Source organism: Conger conger, chromosome 7 (assembly GCF_963514075.1).
Source record: "Conger conger chromosome 7, fConCon1.1, whole genome shotgun sequence".
Taxonomy (NCBI): domain Eukaryota; kingdom Metazoa; phylum Chordata; class Actinopteri; order Anguilliformes; family Congridae; genus Conger; species Conger conger.
Window position 1 is genome coordinate 57,355,994 of NC_083766.1, and position 22,744 is coordinate 57,378,737.

At 48.4% G+C, this 22,744-nt stretch overlaps 1 protein-coding gene across 4 annotated transcripts in view; it reads left to right on the top strand.

Moving 5' to 3' along the window:
* trim3b (tripartite motif containing 3b) overlaps nt 1-22,390 on the top strand; it is a 40,022-nt gene extending 17,632 nt beyond the window's left edge. Inside the window, exons 1-13 of one of the 4 annotated variants that reach the window (XM_061248294.1) lie at nt 529-730; nt 8,163-8,344; nt 10,716-10,956; nt 11,773-11,924; nt 12,434-12,614; nt 13,319-14,048; nt 14,606-14,709; nt 15,703-15,870; nt 15,963-16,131; nt 17,839-17,898; nt 19,046-19,116; nt 19,553-19,693; nt 20,181-22,390. In XM_061248294.1, coding sequence (XP_061104278.1) covers nt 8,199-8,344; nt 10,716-10,956; nt 11,773-11,924; nt 12,434-12,614; nt 13,319-14,048; nt 14,606-14,709; nt 15,703-15,870; nt 15,963-16,131; nt 17,839-17,898; nt 19,046-19,116; nt 19,553-19,693; nt 20,181-20,333 — 2,316 coding nt within the window. In that variant the 5' untranslated portion in view covers nt 529-730; nt 8,163-8,198 and the 3' untranslated portion in view covers nt 20,334-22,390. Of the gene's footprint in view, nt 1-527; nt 731-8,162; nt 8,345-10,715; nt 10,957-11,139; nt 11,154-11,772; nt 11,925-12,433; nt 12,615-13,318; nt 14,049-14,605; nt 14,710-15,702; nt 15,871-15,962; nt 16,132-17,838; nt 17,899-19,045; nt 19,117-19,552; nt 19,694-20,180 lie in introns of those variants that run through there. The other 3 variants (XM_061248295.1, XM_061248296.1, XM_061248297.1) reach the window with 3 other exon arrangements.
* The last annotated feature ends 354 nt before the right edge of the window (nt 22,391-22,744 follow it).

Consider the following 22,744-nt stretch of genomic DNA (forward strand, 5'->3'; position numbering starts at 1 on the left):
ACTTCCTCTGATTCATGAAATGTGCAAAAATACACTCACACTGCAGAGAGCAGTGTGTGAGCTCACCGTCTTCCTCTCTCTCTCTTTCTCTCTCTTTCTCTCTTTCTCTCTATATCTTTGAATTTGGGGGAAAAAAAATAGGTAACGCTTTATTTTATATTCTGTAATTCTGTGTATTCTGCATATAAATATTGTCATTTCATTTTGTGTGAAGGAACAACTCTGTCTGTCCTTCCCCCCCTCTCTCTCTCTCTCTCTCGCTCTCTCTCTCTCTCTCTCACTCTCCACCCCACCCTATTTTGTCAGCAGGAATTGTTCCCCTCTGAGGCAATCCATGCTTAAAACAGTACCTCCTCTGAGCCAATTGTATCAGAGCATGTGGGCGGAGCTAAGGGAGTAGCCAGACTACAGCCCTGAGGCTCAGCCCACCTCCCCTGTGACATCACTGCTCAGCTGTTCCCATTCAGAGCGGGCGGGCGTCTGTGCGCGTGTGTGCGGGCGTGTGTGTGTGTGTGTGTGTGAAGGAAGGGGGCGGAGGCAGAGAGAAAAGGGAAGGGGGGTTGTTGCAGGCGGAGGGGGGAGAGGCGGCTGAATCGTGCGTTTTGAGGGGCAGTGGCAGAAAGTTATGGAGTTATGGAGCTGCACAGACTCCGGGCCCTGAAACATCCAGGCTTGGAAACAACAATGGGAGCTTCCTGAGAGAGCCTGTCTCTCCCTGTCTCTCCGCACCGTAAGTGACCGCTCTCCCGCTCAGCCACACGCTCCAGAGCTTCACTCCCGGCTCCCGTCTGACTGCGTGTGTGTGTGTGTGTGTGTGTGTGTACGTGTGTGTGTGTGTGAGTGTGTGTGTGTGGGTGTGTGGGTGTGTGTGTGTGTGTGCGTGTACGTGTGTGTGTGTGGGTGTGTGGGTGTGTGTTTCAGCCGGACAGTGATTGAAACGGGGAGGAATTCCATTGTTAAGGTGCCTCACTCATTCCTTAGGCACCGTTGTTTGGGTGCTGGTCTGGGGGGTCAGAGAGGGGAGAGTTTTCTGGATCTTTACCGTCTCTTTCTCTCTCTCTCTCTCTCTCCCCCTCTCTCTCTCTCTCTCTCTCTCCCTCTCCCTCTCTCTCTCTGCTGGTGCGGGACCGGGGCGGGGCGGAACCACGAGGGGAGTACTTTTCGGGAGTGCCGATTAAGGCTTCCTCTCTTTCCCCTCTTAGACCTCAGAGCTTGTGAACTCAGGGCTAAGATCAGAGAGAGAGAGAGAGAGAGAGAGAGAGAGAGAGTTGGGGGTGCAGAGGGAGAGAGAGAAACAGAGGGAGAGAGAGTTGGGGGTGCAGAGGGAGAGAGAGAAACAGAGGGAGAGACAGAAAAGACACAGGGACACTCTCTAACTCTGAGCTATGAAACCGCAGGGCTGTAGGGTTGTAGGGCCTCTGTGGTTTACTAATAAAGTTTCAGACAAAAGGAGGAAGAGGATGTGTCTGAGTGACAGAGCACCAGACATTAGATGCTGAGGTCACTGTTATGAAGGATCGGTTCCAGTTTCAGGCAGCCCGGGCCAAAATTAGGCTTCTTCGGTTCCCCTGTAAAATGGCCGCTGTGCAGTGCTGTGTCGCAAACAGGTTATAACTGGCACTAAACAAAAATAAGGATTAAGAGACCCGATTGATTGATTGGATGGTTGGAGAGAAAAGTGTATATATATATCAGTCTGCTGTGTCCTTGAGATCTGTTGACTCAACATTATCTGCCCCAGTCTCTGAGCTATGACCGCAGAGTCTTTCCCATGCGCTCTGTGTAAAAAGTGGATTTGTGGAAGATCATGTGCACAAAAGACAAAAGACAAAGAGCACTGCATAAGCATTCTTTGTGTTGTGTGTGTGTGTGTGTTATGTTTGTGTGTGTGTATGTGTGTGTATGTATTTGTGTGTGTGTGTGTGCGTGCGTGCGTGCGTGTGTGTGTGTGTCAGTGTCTGTTCATGTGATTCTCTGTGCAAACACTGAATGTATTGTGTTTTCACTGGTGTGTTGTGTGTGTGTGTGTGTGTGTGTATGTGTGTGCGTGTGTGTATGTGTGTGTGTTGTGTGTATGTGTGTGTATGTGTGAGTGTGTGTGTGTGTATGTGTGTGTGTGTTGTGTGTATGTGTGTGTGTGTGTGAGTGTGTGTGTGTGTTGTGTGCGTGCGTGCGTGTGTGTGTCAGTGTCTGTTCATGTGATTCTCTGTGCAAACACTGATTGTATTGTGTTTCCACTGGTGTGTTGTGTGTTTTTTCCACCCCGTGTTCTGTCCCTTCCACACAACCTTTGAGTTATTCTGTACGTCCCACCGCTGAGTAAACTGAACCGCCTGCTTTTTGAAAAATGATTTCCTCTTGTCATTAGACTTTCTGGAGTTTTCCATTTTTTCCTCTTTCGTAAACATATGGGATCTGGATCTGTATCTGTTGGCTTGAACTCTTCTGCTTTGATGTTGTTCTGCTGCCATAACCTCTGGCCGATATTTAGCGCGCCGTAATAACAGAAAAACCTGTCTGTCAACGTGTAAGCAGCAGTTAACTGTCACCAAGGGTGCCAGCTTTGTGTCAGCCCCTCCCCCTTTTCACCACAGCCAAATACGCAGAAGCATCATGCTGACCTGCGAAGCGATAGGGATTAATAAACCAATCAGATTTAATTGACGCCTTGAATGACAGGCCATTCGGCCAATCTTGTCTCATCATTTACCTGCACAATAGGGACGATCCAGTGTCCAAGGGTCTTCTCCTCTGCTGCTTGACTCAGTTAAGCTTGTTCCAGGCAATGAAAGCTATGTGACATAATGCCCTGATACCAGTGCAGAATACATCCCTGCTGTACAATCCAGCTATGACCAGCTTGAAATGACTAGCTACCAGCCGGTAAACGCAGCTTGAGCTAGTCAGACCACGTTGAGTACAGAGCGGGTCGAAGCCGATCCACCAGCTAGCTCCCAGCTGTTTCAAAACCTTGAGCTGTATTTTTTCAGCAGGGATGTTTAGCTAAATTATACCCACCCACCGTGTTCTTGTTCTGCTGACGGAGCGCAGCTCGCTGTGCTGTGGGCAGTAATGTGTGCTTTGGACAGACACTGCAGGAGCTCGCTTGCTGGTACAGTAAGCTCAACCAGCAGGTGTTAGGCCTAGCCACTCTGGCACGACATTCAGTGAGTTCTGTTGGACGAACAGCTGTGCTTCTCATGGGGCAGAGGAATTCATGGACACACACACACACACACACACACGGACACACACGGACACATATGTACATGTACACGCATGCACACACAGTCACTCACACTTACACATATGTACATACACACACACTCACACACACACACAGACACATATGTACATACACACACACACACACACATATGCACATACAGATACATAGCAGACTGCGATGCCTCCCACATAAGTACTTCAAGTATTCATTTATTCATTCAAGTAATTCAACATGAGTCAGCTGCCAAAATGCACTCTCAGAAATGAAGTGATGGTGGAGGTACGCTTTTGTTCTTCAAGACTCAAATTTCCCAAATGTACCCTCTAGGGTACTGTCCCAGTGACAAGTATTTTTACCTTTTTAGGCACTTTTCATACCTTTATTTCTGAGTGTGTGCACATATCGTTGGAAAGGAAATGGTAAATATATATATATTTATATAGCGTCTTTATCCAAAGCGCTGTGCAATTAATGCTTCTCATTCACCCATTCATACACACACTCACACAGCAACGGCGATTGGCTGCCATGCAAGGTGCCGACCAGCTTGTCAGGAGCGTTTGGGGGTTAGGTGTCTTGCTCAGGGACACTTCGGCATAGCCCAGGCAGGGGATCGAACCGGCGACCCTCCGACTGCCAGACGACTGCTCTTACTGCCTGAGCCAATGAGATGACTGCTCTTACTGCCTGAGCCAATGAGACGACTGCTCTTACTGCCTGAGCCAATGAGACGACTGCTCTTACTGTCTGAGCCAATGAGACGACTGCTCTTACGGCCTGAGCCACTTAATAATAAAGGAAGGAAAGGAAGCCATGTATGGCTCTATTTTGAAAAGCAGCGCTTGTTGGAAAACAGCGTCAAGGCACAGGTCGAGTAAGGCCACCATCGTTGTTCCCATATATACATTTATCTGATTATTCCGCCGTGTAACCTCTGTAAAATGGGCTTACAAAGGCTTGTCTGTTTCAGTGTTTCCTGGGGACTTCTGCACTTAATCCATTTTATCAGACCAAACATTGATTTCATCTGGCATTTTTGATAAAAAGTCATGAGCGCTCGACTGCAGCACTGAACATTGAGCCCTTTGTGAAACGTTCAAATTCGGACCTGATGCAGAAGTCAACCATTACCGCTCTGTAGTACAGCTGTTTGCAAAATGAAGCCTCAGTGTTTGTTTAGAACCCTAGCCCAAACATACAAAACCAGCATTGCAGATTTGGACACACACACACACACACACACACACACATTGAGAAACGATAGCAGCACTCAAAATGCAAATTCCACACCTAGAATCTTTTAGAGCAGCCTTTTAGCTGAGCAGCCAATTATCCGATTCAAAAATGGGGGGGACTTTGTGTTAAAAAAAAGTTTCAATTCCTCACCTAATATGGATGTAAATACCCTCAAAATTAAAGCTGGCAGTCTGGACTTTAACCAAATGTTCATTGTTTTATCTCTAATCCAGTGTGCTGGAGTATAGAGCCAAAAAACAAATGTGGGTCACTGTCCCAGTAGTTTTTCATTTAACTGTAAACATCACTAGTGTTTATTGTGGAAGTGGAGGGGGTTTGGCTTTGTAAATTTGGAGTTTTCAAAGTCAAAAGGTCACAGTGCAGCCTCCGTGCCCACATTCCTCGTCCAATGGGAACCGGTGGGGGCCTGGTCTCCTGGGCAGGTGTTCCCCGAGGCAGTGGCACAGGTGAGAGCTCTGCAGAAGCAGGTGCCCGTCAAGTCTGGTCTTGCCTGATGCATGCTGGGAGTAGAGATTGGGGATGTGGCGCTTGCTGCCGTTGGCAGGGAGGGCCGGGTAACCCATGACCAGATCCTCACATGACCACGTGAGGTTTAGACTCCGCTACTAGGGGCTCTAAAAAAGGAGATTTGGGAAGGAGAGGGAGAGAGAGAAACAGTGGTTTCACAGCAACCCCTCTTAATAACAACATGGTCTACTGTTTTTTATGCTTATTACTTCCGACTATTTTATATTAGCGGAATTGTTTTTGTGTTTGAATTATCTTTTTATTTTCTTTTAACCATAACTTTGTGTATTTCATTGTATATATGAGGCTTGACAATAATTACTGTAGATTTATCACGCCATAAAATGGTTTAAATTGAACTGAGAGAAAGAGGTATCAAGAGAGAAAAGATATTGTAAACAAAAAAATATATAAAAATTATAAAAATGAGAAATTATCTATTTGTGTTGGTTGTGAGAGAATGCCATTGCAGGGTGCAAGGTTTGTGGCTCTTGTATTTTCTCTTCTTCTCTGTAGATTCTATGTCTGCTTCTCCAAGGTAACAAGGACAGTCCTTCAGTGAAAATCACTACTTGATATTCTGCCTGAATTGCTGCCTGCCTGCAGTTTAGCTGACCACGTAGCACGGCCCTATACTTGCTGATTGCATTCATTCGCCCGGTGCCACTGCAGCGGCTCGACGTGGCCGGGGTCTCGATCACGTTCGGCGCGAGCTTTGTCCAGCAGACCGTTACCTCGCCCGAACGCGGAGCGGCTTCAAAATAACGTCCGCGGTCCGCCAGAACTGGCACCGGTTGGGATCTTTTTATAGCCCGTTCCGTAAGTCCGCTGGCAGACCTGGACGGATAAGTATTTAAAGACGGAAATAAAACGTCGTCGCCAGGCAGGGAGAGCGCTCATTTTGTTTCCGACGATCCAATGTCAAGCGCATCTCTCGGATGGCGTTACGGCTATATTAGTATAAGCACATCAACACGCAGTAAAAGAGAAAAACCGTGTATGTGCGTGTGTGTGTTGCATACAGATTTTTCTAAACGTACTGAGCTGTTTGGGCTCTTGATTGATCAGTTGACTGACTGCTTATTTAATTGATTATCGTAGGCTTAGTCATCGGGATGTTATTTATTGCTTTAGTAATGCGCTTATCTAGAATTGCTTCAGCAAAAACATTCCAGTGTGTGCTTCCTGTGTGTCGTGGTACATGATAAGTCATGATATGATAAATTATCTCAAGCAGCCATGGATTGGATCCTGCTTTTAACATAGCCCTATAAAATGCCACAGAGGAGCAAACAGGTTCATGGTTTATGTGTGCTGTCTTTGGAAAATATAACAGTATAGAAAAATGACTGATAAAGGTGAGGTATCTGATGCAACTTCTGTTTGTGTTTATATTTCTTAGATAGTTGCTCATCTGGGCATAGTGAGGTCTCAATACGTGATATTACTGCATGTGCCACCGTCTGTATATTTCACCTTATAACCGCAGAAGAAAACCGCAAATAACGGCATTTCACAATAATGGATTAGAACGGATGCTACGCGGAAGGACCCCGTTTCGCCCATATCTGTGCCTGTGAACTCTGACCTTTCAGTCGGAGGTGGCAGGTCCAGTGGTCAAAGAGTGAAAGTCCTGCCATATGTATCTTCCACCTGTGAACTCAGTCAGCTGATTTAACTAATTAGCTCTACATCGCATGAAGAATTATTGCTAATTCGCTAAATCCCGGTGACTGGAGCAAATGACTTCTGGGCAGGACTTGTAGTTTCTGAACCTGACCTGGATTATTCCACCTCAGCTTTTCCTTAGTTTCACTGAGACGGTGAAGTTCTCCACACTACCTTCTGTCCTCTCGGACTGAGAGCCACGTGTTTGATCGTGTGCGATGAGGTAATCAGGGAAGGATAGAGTGATTATAGGCGTTACAGCGAGTTGGATGAGTCCGGGGGCCCTCAAAAAATGTGCTGGGAAGGGATCGTCCTGGGGTGGGAGGGGCCCGATGGGAGATATTTTCATGGGGCCCAAAATCTCTGGCTGCACCCCGGGGGGAGAAGGCCCCGTCCCGGGCCAGGTTACATCAGAGTGACCTGGAGACGGGCAGGAACGTGAGACAGGCGGGGCGGAGACTGGCCCTTCGCCAACCTCTGTCTCAGTCACAGCGTTTTATTTCCAAAATATTTACAGGGAAAATCACACCCCTCCCCCGCCCCCCCCCAGGCACTTACGATAGCATGTTAAACCGTGGAGCACATAGACAGGATTCCCTTTCTGTGGTTTCACCTTGTTTACTGCCAGCGCGAGGGAGCGGTTCTGACGGTTATTGTCACGTCCCGATGCCTCTCGCTCTGCTCCCCGGCCCTTTTGTGCTAATGCCAGTCTCGCGCAGGGATTATGCGGTTTTAAACATGAACGCTCGCTGCTGTTTCTGTCAAAGGCAATAAATCACTGAGTCAATAAAATCCACCGCAAGAGTATGCGAGATAAGTGTGAAACTTCTCGCTTTAAAGGGTGCAAACAATGGATCGTAAATTAAAACAATATCAATGCTTATACAGTTTATGAACTGAATATCTGTTGTGTTGGAAATTAAGATCATTGTCTCCTTGGCTGGCAACGGTTGGGTTGTTAATTTATTTTACACTATGAAAATCACATACAGACCATGTCGGTGATGAGATTGTTAGTTATATTATATATTGTTAGTTTTATCGGGGTCCCTCATAGAATAATTTAAAAAAAGTTGTCAAGCTCTGTTGAAGGTCCTGCGGGCGTGGAGTTGAGATTCAACTGCGCACTACACCACCTGATTTCACTAATTCGCTTATTATTTGAACCGAGCAGGTGAAATAATGAATGAAATCAGGTGGTGTAGCGCACGGTTGGAGCAAACGCCTGCAGGACTTGCAGTTAAATAGAGCCGGTCTGCGGACCGAAACTTCAGCTTGTTCTTCGTAAATCGACGCGACTTCTTGCGAGTAATTCAGTGTAATTTGCTCTAATGCCCCATGAAGTCGATGTTGATTAAACTATGCAGACGGATAACGCTTCGACCACAAAGTCCTCTTCAGAACAGCTAGGTTTTGGGGTACAGTAGTGATGAATCACTCCGGTTGGGTCAGAGGTTAATGTCCTGGTCTCCCTCCCCCCCCCCCCTCCCGCCCCCCCCAGGTTAACCGGTGTCCGCGCCCCTGGCCTCCCCCGTGAATGTCTGTCGCCATGGCGAAGCGTGAAACCGGCAGCACCAGCCCGGTGGTGCGGCAGATAGACAAGCAGTTCCTGGTGTGCAGCATCTGCCTGGAGCACTACCACAACCCCAAGGTCCTGCCCTGCCTGCACACCTTCTGCGAAAGGTAGGCGCTGTTTCCACGGCAACCACCACCAACCCCCCATCTCTCCCTGACAGCACCACCTGGGTTTCAGAACACACCTGGCACTCGGTGTCGTATCCCAACATTCAAGGTTCACGCCGCAAAAAATACTTTTAAGTGTTTTAGTGTTGTAATGAGGCTCATTGTCTTTTGTTTTTCCCTCAAGTAGAAAGTGTTAGCTTGTTACTGCTTGCTTGATATCTTTGTTTTAGTTTTTTTTGTTTTTTTAAAGTAATAAGAAATAAGATGTTATGACTAAAATACTCGTTGAGACTGACTTATTTATTGGTTTTTGCGATGCAGACTCCCAGCCGTTGAAGCAATTATGATGCCCAAATTCATTAAGGGCCATTACCAAGGTCACTATGGGTTGTTACTATGGTCGTTGTTGTTTTCACTGTATTGTACTGCTGTGAAGTAGAAAACGTGTGTTTTCTCTTGTTCTTAAGAAGCGGAATGGACAGTGTGTAATACACGAGTAGGGTGAGAAGTTTCCTTCTGTGAGAAAAGCCTGCGAAAAAAACTACAGATAAACTAATTTCATCAAATGTTTTCTCTTGGGGAAAAGCCAGTATTGGATTACACAGAGAAAAGAGCGCTTAATGAAGTGAGTAAGTGCCCAGAGAAACGGTAAAGGTTTCAGACATCTTCCATCAGTGTCTGTTCGTCTGCGGTTGCAAACAAGGCAACATGAGCATAAAAATCCTCTCTCTCTCAGAGGAGTGAGCTCATAATGAACGAGGTAAAACAATCCCGTCCTTCTGAGAAAAAGATCCATTAGTTGATTTCACGGTTTTACTTCATAATTAAAATGAAACAGAATGACACGCATCGCCGAAGACGCATTATAATTACTGAATGGAAATTTTATGAGGATACATTGAAGTGATAAAGTGCATTCTCCGTGGCACGCGGTTAAAAATGGCGGCCATTCTTGAAGCCACGAGGCGTATCGCAACGGCGCTACGCGTAGTGCGAGTCCCGTAAAATGGCCGACACAAAGGCGGACGCCTGAGGATGAAGGCCATTCTGACGGAGATAAAGCAACCGTCTTCTCCTAAGAAGGAGAAGACGACCGCTCCGTAAAATGGCCGCCCTTGAGTTATCTGAAAAGCAACGGCGGTGACTGCATTGTTGGGGGCACAATGCCACCCCCGCGGCCGGTCGCTCTTCCCAACGCTCCGATTCCCGCGCACAAACGGGAAACCTCCGGAAACCACTCTTTCTGCTCCACCGGGCTCTCCCGTTTTAACCAAAGTCCGGCGTAACTGGCCTCAATACCTGCGCCTCGCCTATTTGAGAATGTTGTTGCTGTTGCTTAAGCACAGAGAATTGGCCTGGAGACGGCCCAAGGCTTTGCAAGCCTTTCCTCGATTATAATGTAAACTGTTGTTATCGGTGTGTTGAAACTGTTCATCTGTGGTGGAGGAAGAGGCGGAAAGTTCTGGAAAATATTGGATGACTTAAAGAAGATTCCAATGGAGGTACAGGCAGTGTAACCTTTGCGGGGTAGAGCCGTGGACCCCTGGTGTTTTCCAGTCATCATTCAGACGTTTCGAAAGTACGGCTGTTCGACAGACATACCTGGAGTCCCACGTGGAGGCTGGAGGTCTCTCCAGGACACTGTACTCATGCGACCCTTTGAGTCGGACAATAAGTGCTGTTTTTGTGACTGGCTTTCATGCCAACTTCTGGCCTGAATGACATAATTAGCCAAACATTTACTCCAACTGACAGTTTAGGTGTATTGATAACTGCATGACTTACAGCTAAAGACTGTTCTTGTGTCCCTATGTTAAACGTTTTACTGTGATCTAATCTACGAGTGAACCGTTGTTGGTGTATACAGCCAGTTAGCTAATTTAGCCAGAGTAATTGTTAAAAAACCAGCATCGAAATCCAGGATCGTAATTGCCACCTCTGATTTCTCACCATTGTCTTCTTTCTCCTTCCTCTTTCACTTTGTTTCTCTCTACCTCTTATTCTTTCACTTAACTGTTCTTCTGTGTCCTCGTTTTCTCTCTTTCTTTCTCATTCCCTCCCTGTCAGACTCTGTCTCTCTCCTTCTTTATTAGTGATCTTCATTCCTGGTCCCGGAGAGCCGCAGGGTCTCTCCGGTTTGTGTTGTTACTCGGCACTTGATTGCTGAAAACAGTCCATTAGACCTACACGGTTCTCACCTCACCTTGTTTCTTGGGTCTGAATTGGTTGCTGATATTAAGGTGAAAACAACAACCTGCAGGCCCACCAGGACCAGGAATGAAGACGACATCACCATCTCTCTCACACACTTGTCGTGAAAATTAAAGTTCCCCTCTCTCTCTCTCTCTCCCCCCCCTCTCTCCTCCTCCAGGTGCCTACAGAACTACATCCCCCCTCAGTCCCTGACCCTGTCCTGCCCCGTGTGCAGACAGACGTCCATCCTCCCGGAGAAGGGCGTGGCCGCCCTGCAGAACAACTTCTTCATCACCAACCTGATGGAGGTGCTGCAGAGGGACCCGGAGTGCTCGCGACCGGAGGCCTGCAGCGTGCTGGAGTCCGTCAGCGCTGCCGCCGCGGGGAAGCCGCTGTGCTGCCCCAACCACGAGGGCAAGGTAGGCCCCGAAACCGCCGTGCTGCTCCGACCACGAGGGCAAGGTAGGCCCCAGAACCACCGTCAGGCCCCAACCACGAGGGCAAGCTAGGCCCCAAAACGCCCCAACCACGAGGGCAAGGTAGGCCCCAAAACGCCCCAACCACGAGGGCAAGGTAGGCCCCAGAACCACCGTGAGGCCCCAACCACGAGGGCAAGGTAGTCCCTAAAACCACTGTCCTGCTGGGTAACTGACAGCAATGTGGAGTTCTAAAACACTGACTTAAAATCTAGAAAAAAAAGTGTCAACAATGTTTCAAGGTGCAAAGGTCATCAGATGTCCTCCACTGCCCTGTCCTACACTGCCTTATCCTACACTGCCCTGACCCCATTCTGGCCCAGTCACCACGGCGAGGCAAGATCCTCCGCAATCAAAGCTGCACAAGTCCCTAAACGCACGGGAAAGAATGGCCCGAGGCACCTAAACATTCGGGCCTGGATTCAATCAGCGTTTATCCTTAAACTTCATTTGCTCTTACGGTCTCTCTTCCTTTCTGCGAGCTCCGTCGCTTGCCAAGCTAAGTAATCACCAAAACCGATTCGCCAAACTGCGTTTGCGACGGAAATTAGTAACATTCGCAGAATTAGGGAGCGATGTTGATTGAGTCCAGGCCCGGGTGTCTTCGGCTCGGCTCGCGGGCCGCGGGGGGAGAAGCAGGGGAGTGTGAAGGGAGCAGCTCTCAGTCGGGGAGCAGAAAAGCGCAGAAGCTTGGCTCGCTCTCCTGCGCAGAGCAGATTACCGCAGCGCGCCCGGCCGGTCCTCCGCTGCCCCCTGCAGGTGATGGAGTTCTACTGCGAGTCGTGCGAGACGGCGATGTGCCTGGACTGCACGGAGGGGGAGCATCGGGAGCACGTGACCGTCCCGCTGAGGGACGTCCTGGAGCAGCACAAGGCCGCGCTCAAGAACCAGCTGGACGCCATTCGCAACCGGTACGGGCCGGACCCTGCGCCGCCACGTTTCGTCCGTATGCACCCCCGGGCAGGGCTCCACAGCGTTACCGTGGCAACGATCATAACGCCTTAAAGCTGCAGTGACAATACAATAATGGAACTGAGCTATCGGGGGGTTTTTGCCTTTTAATGAGCTGGAATAGGTTTGTTGGCATTGCTTCTTCTTTTAAGTTGGTGCATATTTCAAAAAGTGTAATCAGAAGTTACATGTTTTAAAGTACTCAAACTGCAAATACTCCATGGTGGTAAGTTAGTATCATAACTTGTAGCGAGTACACTTTTTAAAGTTTTGATGAAGAAGCAGTGAGATCACATACGCAGTATATGCACTCAGTGAGGTGGGAAAAAATGGATGAACAGTCAGCAAAGTTTGAATGATTGAATACAGACAGTACACTCAGCTTTGCACTGGTAGCTTGCGCAGGGTTTGGGCCGAACGGTTTGGGCTGAAAGGTTCCGGCGTGTTCCGCTCTGACCCCCTCCCCCAGGCTGCCCCAGCTCACGGCGGCCATCGAGCTGGTGAACGAGATCTCGCGGCAGCTGACGGAGCGCAAGAACGAGGCGGTGAGCGAGATCAGCGCCACCTTCGAGGAGCTGGAGCGGGCGCTGCACCTGCGCAAGAGCGCCCTCATCAGCGACCTGGAGAGCATCTGCAGCGCCAAGCAGAAGGTCCGCCCGCCGCCTTCCCACAATCCTCCGCTCCCTCTGTCACCCGCCACTGCTGTTCTCTCTGCTTTCAGTCTGTCACGCTTTACTCTGTCTCCCAGAATCCTCTGCTCCCTCTGTCACCCGCCACTGCCGTTCTCTCTGCTTTCTGCTCTTTACTGTCTCTCCCACAATCCTCCGATCCCTCTGTCACCCGCCACTGCTGTTCTCTGCTTTCAGTCTGTCACGCTTTACTCTCTCTCCCAGAATCCTTTGCTCCCTCTAGCACCTACCACTGCTGTTCTCTCTGCTTTCTATCTGTTTCTACCTATGTGTGGCAGACAGCCCTGCGTTGGGGTGTTGGGATGTTGAGGTTTTGGGGTGATGGGGTGATGGGATGTTGGGGTGATGGGGTGTTGGGGTGTTGGGATGTTGGGGTGATGGGGTGTTGTGGTGATGGGATGTTGGGGTGTTGTGGTGTTGGGGTGTTGTGGTGTTGGGGTGATGGGGTGTTGGGGTGATGGGGTGATGGGGTGTTGGGGTGTTGTGGTGTTGGGATGATGGGGTGATGGGGTGTTGGGATGTTGGGGTGTTGGGGTGATGGGGTGTTGGGATGTTGGGGTGTTGGGGTGATGGGGTGATGGGATGTTGGGGTGATGGGATGTTGGGGTGTTGGGATGTTGGGGCGTTGTGGTGATGGGGTATGAGCGAGCCGCTGTCTGTCCCAGGTGCTGCAGGCCCAGCTGGCCTCCCTGCTCCAGGGGAAGGAGCACATCCAGAGCAGCTGCAGCTTCACGGAGCAGGCCCTGGACCACGGCAGCGCCACCGAGGTCCTGCTGGTCCAGAAGCAGATGAGCGAGCGGGTCGGCGCCCTGGCCCGCCAGGAGTTCCCCGAGCAGCCGCACGAGAACGGCCACCTGGACTGCCTGGTGGAGACGGAGGGCCTGCGCCGCTCCATCCAAAACCTGGGCGTCCTGCTGACCACGGGGGCCGTGGGCCACACCAGCGTGGCCACGGGCGAGGGCCTCCGGCACGCCCTGGTGGGCCAGCACACCTCCGTCACCGTGACCACCAAGGACAAGGCGGGCGAGCTGGTGCGGACGGGCAACGCCGCCCTCCAGGCGGAGATCGCCGGGCCCGACGGGGCGCGGGCCGAGGCGGAGGTGGTGGACAACAAGAACGGGACGTACGAGGTGGGCTACACCCTGCGCGCCGAGGGCGAGTTCTCCTTCGCCCTGCTGCTGTACGGGCAGCCCGTGCGCGGCAGCCCCTTCCGCCTGCGCGCCGTCAAGCCCTCCGACGTGCCGCAGTCCCCCGACGACGTCAAGCGCCGGGTCAAGTCGCCCAGCGGCGGCGGCGGCCACGTGCGGCAGAAGGCCGTCCGCCGCCCCTCCAGCATGTACAGCACCAGCAGGAAGAAGGAGAACCCCATCGAGGACGAGCTCATCTACCGAGTCGGTGAGCGCGCGCACCTGTTCCTGTTTCATACGCCGCCGTTTACCCTGGTTTTGCGGGACTTAGGGGTTTAAGTAGCTATTTCTGACATATGGGGCGGCCTGTAGCGTAGCGGTTAAGGTAAATGACTGGGACACGCAAGGTCGGTGGTTCTAATCCCCGGTGTAGCCACAATAAGATGCGCACAGCCGTTGGGCCCCTGAGCAAGGCCCTTAACCCTGCATTGCTCCAGGGGAGGATTGTCTCCTGCTTAGTCTAATCAACTGTACGTCGCTCTGGATAAGAGCGTCTGCTAAATGCCCATAATGTAATGTAATGACATAATGTGGCTTAGGAGGGTAAATAATCCCTCCAAACACGAAATGCATCTAATGATGTTCGATCTGCTTTTTTTGGGGTTTGCAATTGTGGTTGGACCGAAAACCAGCATACACAGTTGGTCCCCTAGAACCGAGGATGGAAACCAATGTTCCGGAGTCTCTGACATTTAGGTTGTTGTTCTCAGAGGGTTCCACGGTAGCTTAGTGACCACAGCGCTGCTTTACTGTGAATCGCTGCAGGTACGCGTGGGCGGGAGAGGGGAGAGTTCACCAACCTGCAGGGCATCTCCACCTCCAGCAATGGCAGAGTGGTGGTGGCAGACAGCAACAACCAGTGCATACAGGTGAGTACAGGTGTGTTACCTAGGCCATAGTGTATCGAGGTGAGTACAGTTGTGTTACCTGGGCCATAGTGTATCCAGGTGAGTACAGTTGTGTTACCTGGCCATAGTGTATCCAGGTGAGTACAGGTGTGTTACCTAGGCCATAGTGTATCCAGGTGAGAACAGGTGTGTTACCTGGGCCATAGTATATCCAGGTGAGTACAGGTGTGTTACCTGGGCTGTAGTGTATCCAGGTGAGTACAGGTGTGTTACCTGGGCCATAGTGTATCCAGGTGAGTACAGGTGTGTTACCTGGGCCATAGTGTATCCAGGTGAGTACAGGTGTGTTACCTGGGCTGTAGTGTATCCAGGTGAGTACAGGTGTGTTACCTGGGCTGTAGTGTATCCAGGTGAGTACAGGTGTGTTACCTGGGCCATAGTGTATCCAGGTGAGTACAGGTGTGTTACCTGGGCTGTAGTGTATCCAGGTGAGTACAGGTGTGTTACCTGGGCCATAGTGTATCCAGGTGAGTACAGGTGTGTTACCTGGGCCATAGTGTATCCAGGTGAGTACAGGTGTGTTACCTGGGCCATAGTGTATCCAGGTGAGTGCATGCAGGGCCACTGAAGATTCAACTTGGTTCATAATCTGTATGGAATGGATGATGATTAATATGTTATATTAATATAAATATTTTATCAATCTCTCGGGGGAAAATTATATTGCTACAGAAAGCACAGCAGATGACTAACGATCACAAGAAAAAAATATGTGATACTGCATGCAGTGACAGAAACCATGGAAACAAGAAAAATTTATTACAATTATGGGATGTTGCCAATATGGATGTTACGTGATGCTACCCATATTTGCTAAATCTTCTTGTTTCAGAAGTGAACTAAAGAGCGATCAACGTGTGGTTTCCTGTGGCTTTCCTTTTCTCTGAAAAAACGCTGTCTCTGCTGTCACGCTGTCAGAAGTCGCTCACCCGTTCCCGTCGTTCCTTTTCGAAGGTGTTCTCCAACGACGGGCAGTTCAAGCTGAGGTTCGGGGTCAGAGGTCGCTCCCCCGGGCAGCTCCAGCGGCCCACGGGCGTCACCGTGGACATGAACGGTGACATCATCGTGGCTGACTACGACAACCGATGGGTCAGCATCTTCTCCTCGGACGGGAAGTTCAAGGTGCGAGAGAAGATCGTTCCGGCAGGTTCTCTAGTGTCTCTCCCAGTGGTATGCTTGACTCTCTTGGGGGTGACCGCGACCTTCCTTTGCAGAACAAAATTGGAGCGGGCCGTCTCATGGGTCCAAAGGGCGTCGCTGTGGATCGGAACGGTCACATAATCGCCGTCGACAACAAGGCCTGCTGCGTCTTCATCTTCCAGTCCAACGGGAAACTGGTGACTAAGTTCGGAGCCAGAGGGACCTCCGACAGGCAGTTTGCAGGTACAGGGGAGGGGGGTTCACACAAGGAGCAGAACACCCCGTCCATGTCCTCGAGGGCCAGACGAAGGCCCGCCGCGATGACCTTCCACTTCCAGGGCAAAGCTCTTTGCACGTTACTGTTAAAATAACCTTACAGCTAAAGATGGTGTGGAGTGCTTTGCACCCAACTTTGGGCTATCACCAGCTTGCCAGCTTGCTTTTGCCTGAAATTCTGAGTCTTAACACAAACTTGCGTAATAAACTAAACCCTAAACACCATTTAACCAGTACTGTTAAAATGCAACGAGTTAAGATAAAAGATCAGCCAAGAAAGTTTGTTTTGCAGTCAGGATGATGATTAACATTTTTTGTCCAATCTAATCGAGGATAATCGTTCCACTTCCTCCAGTCAAGCATTTGAAAGCAGGACTTCTTGAGGAACTTTGTGCCATCTTATATATATGTATATGTATATATGTATATGTATTTATACATATTGTTCTCACATTGTAAAACAAACAAACAAGCAAACAAAAAAAAAAGGAGAATACAATAATCCAAATGAGAGCTTGAGGAATACAATGCAGTTGAATTGCTATGAGTGAATTCCCCCACTGCCTCTGTGAGGGATGAGGTGAGCTGGGCCAGATTTACCCAGGCTTGAGTGCCAGTGTTGAAGGATTTCTTTTAAATCTACACGTAGCAACTTTTAAAAAAATCATTCAGTCAAATGTAAAGCGATGAGAGACAAGGCCTCTTGAACCAAAAATTTACAGACCTGCGTAATGCATAGTTGTTTTGAATTCAAATACATTTCTACAATTTACCGAGCTTGTCTGGTGTATTGGTGGGCCAGGCATAAATACTATTTAAAAGTGCAAACCTGCCATCTGGTCTTCTTGGTTGGCTCAATTGCACCAGGCAAGATAAATTGAGCACAGAAAAATATTTAGAATTCAAAACAATTACGTATTTGACTCAGGTCTGACTCAGTGATTGACACAGCTAATTGTAGCTGAAACCATTGCTGAAGCCTCACTCTCTCATCAGTACTTTTTTTTTTTTATGTAGTTTTTTCCCATTTCTTTAAACACTTATAATTTTCTCCTTCTTTCTGCCCTGGGGTTTACACCGACCGAGGTTCTCTTTCTGTTTGACGGGCCTGTTTTTGTGTTGAAAAAAGCCCCCGTCCGTGGTGGCCATTTTGATGTAGAGTAGGAGGCACTCCTACACGTTCAATAAAGAAGACCGAGAGCCTCCTTCTAATGCATGTTCCCCCACAGTCTTGAGAGATTACCAGATCCGATTGGGTCTGAGCCCGAAACTCCCCATAGACCTCCGTCTGTCTGTCTCGTTCTTTCCCTTTTCCCCTCTTTTGCCACCGTCCCCCCTATTTTCTCCATCTTCCTCTCCTTGTCCGGCCCTTGTCTTTGCCTGGCTTCCTGCAAGCCTAATCTGTGAACTCAACAGCTACACCGGTCCTTTTCACTCGTGTTCTGTCTGTGCGGTGGGACTGGTGTCGTGCATGGGAGATACCAGCCGGTGATTGGTTACGGTGTGCAAACTGTGTGGGACTGGCTGACCAATGAGGGCGCTGCAAATGTTTATCTCCTGCTTGTGATTGGCTGCAGTGGTTGGCGGGAGGATGCTGCCCCGTGTCGTTGTTTTGGGTGTTGGTCTTTCGTTTCTGACTCTGCATTTTTGTTTTTTGTTTTTCATTCCTTTTAGAAAAAAGCGGTGCACACTTAGCACTGGAGCAAAAGCTTAGTAAATCTGGTCCCGCGTTCAGTAAGTATTGTGTGCGTACCCCTGTAAACAGCAGTCCTGCCTCTGTTCAATGGGAAAGAGTTCAAACTGACCAGACCTGGTTCAAATACGTCATTGCTTTGGATTCAAATACTTTCCTACGCTTTACTGAGCTTGTCTGATGTATTGGAACCCCATGCTCAGGCAGGGCGACATGGCTCAGGCAGTAAGAGCAGTCGTCTCATTGGCTCAGGCAGTAAGAGCAGTCGTCTCATTGGCTCAGGCAGTAAGAGCAGTCGTCTCATTGGCTCAGGCAGTAAGAGCAGTCGTCTCATTGGCTCAGGCAGTAAGAGCAGTCATCTCATTGGCTCAGGCAGTAAGAGCAGTCGTCTGGCAGTCGGAGGGTCGCTGGTTCGATCCCCTGCCTGTGTCCTGACGAGCTGGTTGGGGCCTTGCATGGCAGCCAATCTCCATCAGTGTGTCAGTGTGTGAGTGTGTGTATGAATGGGTGAATGGAGAAGCATCAATTGTACAGCGCTTTGGATAAAGGCGCGATATAAATGCCTGCCATGTACCATTTACCATGAAATACTGTCACAAAAAGGGAAAACCCCACCTTCTGGTCCTCTCGGTGGGCTCAATTGCAACAGGCAAGATCAACTGAGCACAGAAGAGTATTTGAATCCAAAACAATTACGTATTGGACCAAGATCTGCAACTGATTATTCCCGCTACCTCTAGCTTTAAGTATTAAGACAGAAACCCAATCATTTGAATAATTCCAAATAATCCTAATGATTAGTGGTTAGCATCCAATATTTGCTGTATCAATTATGTAGTTCATATAAGATTTTTAGTTTTCAAATCACCTTGCCACAATCAAGGAATAAATCCATGCACAACAAATCCATGCCTTTGATTCCACAGAAACGTGTCCCTGCTTGAATGGTGTAAAACCATTTTTTTTTTCTTAACAACAAATAATTGCAGACAAGAAGCACGAAACGTACGCTCCTATTTGGATAAAGGCTGAGACTCTGAAGTGAGGGAGGAAGTGCTTTCAGACACCACTTCCTCTGAGACCAAATGATTTCATAGTTCATTTGGTTCTTGCTGTTCTTATCTTCCTCTTTCTTCCTCTTCCACCCCCCCCCCCCACCCCCCCGCCCCGGCCCCCCCTTCCCTCCAGGCCCTCACTTTGTCGCCGTGAATAACAAGAACGAAATCGTCGTGACGGACTTTCACAATCACTCTGTGAAGGTAAGGCCTTTCCACATTTTTCCATGGTTCAAGCAGATGAACATTTATATCTACAATATTTTCATTGAATATCTCAACAGCCGTCTCTGTAAAGACGGCCTGGGACCTGTTTCAAAAAGCATTACTGAATTAGCCGGATAATTGAGCACACACACACACACACAGTGTAAAACCTGGAACAGCTGTTTTTGCTTCAGCCCATGTTGATGTCCGGGTGCAGTTATCCAGCTAACTCAATACTCTTGCTTTGTGGAACAGGCCCCTGATTTATTTGATGATGGTTTTGGGGAATATGGTCTCAATACAGATGGCTACCTATAGCCTATCAACACTGGCTGGTCCAGGAATGCCACATTACATTGTTTATGATGTGTTGACTAGCGTTGACCGTACAGAGGCGCTGTCAGGGTATGATGTGACCACTTCCTCTCCTCAGGTCTACAACGCTGACGGGGAGTTCCTCTTCAAGTTTGGCTCCCACGGAGAGGGAAACGGCCAGTTTAACGCCCCCACAGGTGTGGCTGTCGATGCCAATGGGAACATCATTGTGGCAGACTGGGGCAACAGCCGAATACAGGTGGGCAAGACTAAGGTTCCCAACACCAAACGACATCAGCATCAAACATTCCCAAAACCAAACACCCAACACCAAACATTCCCATCACCAAACGACATCAGCATCAAACATTCCCATCACCAAACACCCAACACCAAATATTCCTCACACCAAGCAAAGAGAATACTGGTGCTTCCCTGTGTTTCTCTGTCTACAGCAGGGATCATCAAATCTGGCCCTCAAATCAAAATCCAGCCCTGATTTTTTCCACTCAGTTTTCAGCTCCGGGCCCTGTTTCACAAAGCAGGATTACAGAGTTAGCCGGATAACTCCACTGGAGTAAAAAACTGGACGCCCTCAAATCTTAAACATGGGCCGAAGTAAAAAAAAAAAAAAAAAAGAGTTCTCCTCTGTGCTCATCCAGTAGCACGGTGATCCCGCGTTGTGAAACATGGCCCCGTTCTGTCGGGAATAGCGGCTAATCCCCACGCGCCGTTGTCCTCCGCAGGTGTTCGACAGCTCCGGCTCCTTCCTGTCCTACATCAACACCTCGGCAGACCCGCTGTACGGCCCCCAGGGCCTGGCCCTGACGTCGGACGGCCACGTGGTGGTGGCGGACTCCGGGAACCACTGCTTCAAGGTGTACCGCTACCTGCAGTAGAGCGGAGAGAGAGAGCCGGGGCCGGGGCGGGGCGGGGCGGGGCGAGGGAGACGCAGGGAGTGTACGGGGTGCGGCGATCTGTTTATTCCCGCCTTCCGTTCCGTTTCTGCGTTTGCAGTGCAGCTACATCGAAACTTTCCCCGACCTTCTTTCGCTACAAGGATTTTAAAGCAACAAATCGACAAAAGCGAGTCACCTTTTTTGTTACCCTTCGGACGAAGAGACTCGCCTTTCTTTTGCACCGGGAAAGAAACACAAAAGAAGGCTGTGTCCAGAGGAAACCGAGGGGTTCAAACGACGCAACTTCACCTTGACGAGGCTGTTCGAGAAGACGGTTTACGAGGCCTGTCGCAAACGCAAACAAGCTTGAACCTATTCCAGCAGAAGACCATCTCCAAACGCATGAAGCTGTAGCCTACCAGAACAGCCACAATCTGAAAGCATTTAATTCACAGTAGTTTTGGAAAGCTAACAGAGGAAAACCCTGACGGCCAATAGAAAAAGGAAGAGTGGGAAAGAGATTTAGACAGAATTGCTTCTCAATACAACAGCAAATGTAATCTACCCTTTCAGAAATGCAGCCTTTTCAGATGACTGCAACACCATCCGTGCATTTAATCTTCATGTATATTTACTTACACACACACACACACACACACACACCTGTAAATTTACCTGCGGGCTAAAGCTCCACACTCCATTTTATGAACTTGCACACATTCTAATAGTCTTTGGCAGTTCAGATATCCACCATTTTAGCACACACAGCATATGTGCCTATGAGGCACACCGGGGTTGGTTTGTAGGACCATATTTATTGGAGACATCAACAGCACAATAATTATGCACACTTGATTTGTGCTCTTTTTAAAAGAGGAATATGTTTGCTTAATTTATTTTCTTTTCTACATGATTTTATCTTTTACAAATTATTTTTCTAATTTGATGTGTCTAAATATTTTGTTTCGCTGCCAAATCTCAAGTCCGAGCCATCACCTAGTAACGCGCCATACCATAATTACCATACCGGTGGAATTTTTACCTTTTCTGTACACCGTTTCCATGACAACCTAGCGGAACCAATCACAAAAACTGAACCCTCATCAAATGCATCTGCCAAAATTTCTAAAACTCGGTTGTTATTGAACATAATATAAGGTAAAGAGTAATATATATGCCTATGTGTATATATAAATATTATTGTCATATAAAGTATGCTATATGTATAGAATATCATTGTTATTACTGTGGAGAAAAAAAAATCATTGCCATCAATTGGTCAGTATTTCTCCTTAGTTTGCAGTCACCCTTATTTGGACTCACTTTGTGTTCATGGCACCCGAGCCATGATTATCATTAACCTTTGGCCTACCAGTGTGGATAGAGTGTTATTGGCTTTGACCAGCACTTTTCCTATAGATTAATCTTTTTCGTCTGGTGGATTTTGAGTGTGGGAATACGTTTCAGTCGAGCTGTATATGCAAAGTCACTATTGTTCAGTTACTTCCACAAAGTCACTATTGTTCTGTTACTTCCTTTCACAAAAAAAAAAAGGTTGTGAAAAGGAAATGGCTGACAGCAAGGTTGGTGGAGTACTTTATTATATATTATTTTGTATGGGTAACTTTCTGCATGCTGATGGTTAGGATGGTTAGGATGGTTTGATATCGAGGTGCAGGTTACAGCAGTGCTCCCAGCCCTTGTGTTCTCCCCCCCCCCCCCCCCCCGGGGCCAGAGGGAACTCATTTCACCTCTATGTGTTAGCTCCACATACTGGTTAAACGGTAAATTAAAACATCACCTGTTCTACAATCATATTCATTACAACCCAAATTCCTACCATGTGTGTGAACTGTCTCAGATCCCTCCAATGCGTGAAATCATGCTTGGAGGAAAAAGAGAGAAGCTAAAAAAAAAAATCTGTCATTGTGTGAACAAAAAGAAAACCTACGTAATACATCAAAGAAAAATAGTCACCTGTGTATTCATGTTTTACTCATTGGTTTCAACTGAAGCAGTATGTAGTACAAATTGTAAATATTAAACTGAAAATAAGCCCTGTTGGTTTCAGCCTTGTTTGTTTCACAGTTTGTGTTCTGACCGGAGAAACAAATTGTGGAGTCTAGAATAAAGTTGGACCCTACCAGTCGGCTGTATAACGCTTGGACGTGGAAAGGATTGAAGGGAAGCTGATGCGTCCGTGATCTGAATTTAGCAGGCGGATATCGGAGGGGCGGAGGAGGACTGCTTTAGGCTAATAGAAGTTATGACAAGTACAATGAGAAGTAAATGGGGTCAAAGCAAGGCCAAGGCGCTACGCTAAAGCACTAGCGTTTCCTGCCTCCTGTGTCAACAACAAGAACATATAATTATTTTTATCAAAAGGAGAGAACGGTCAAAAACAAGATTTG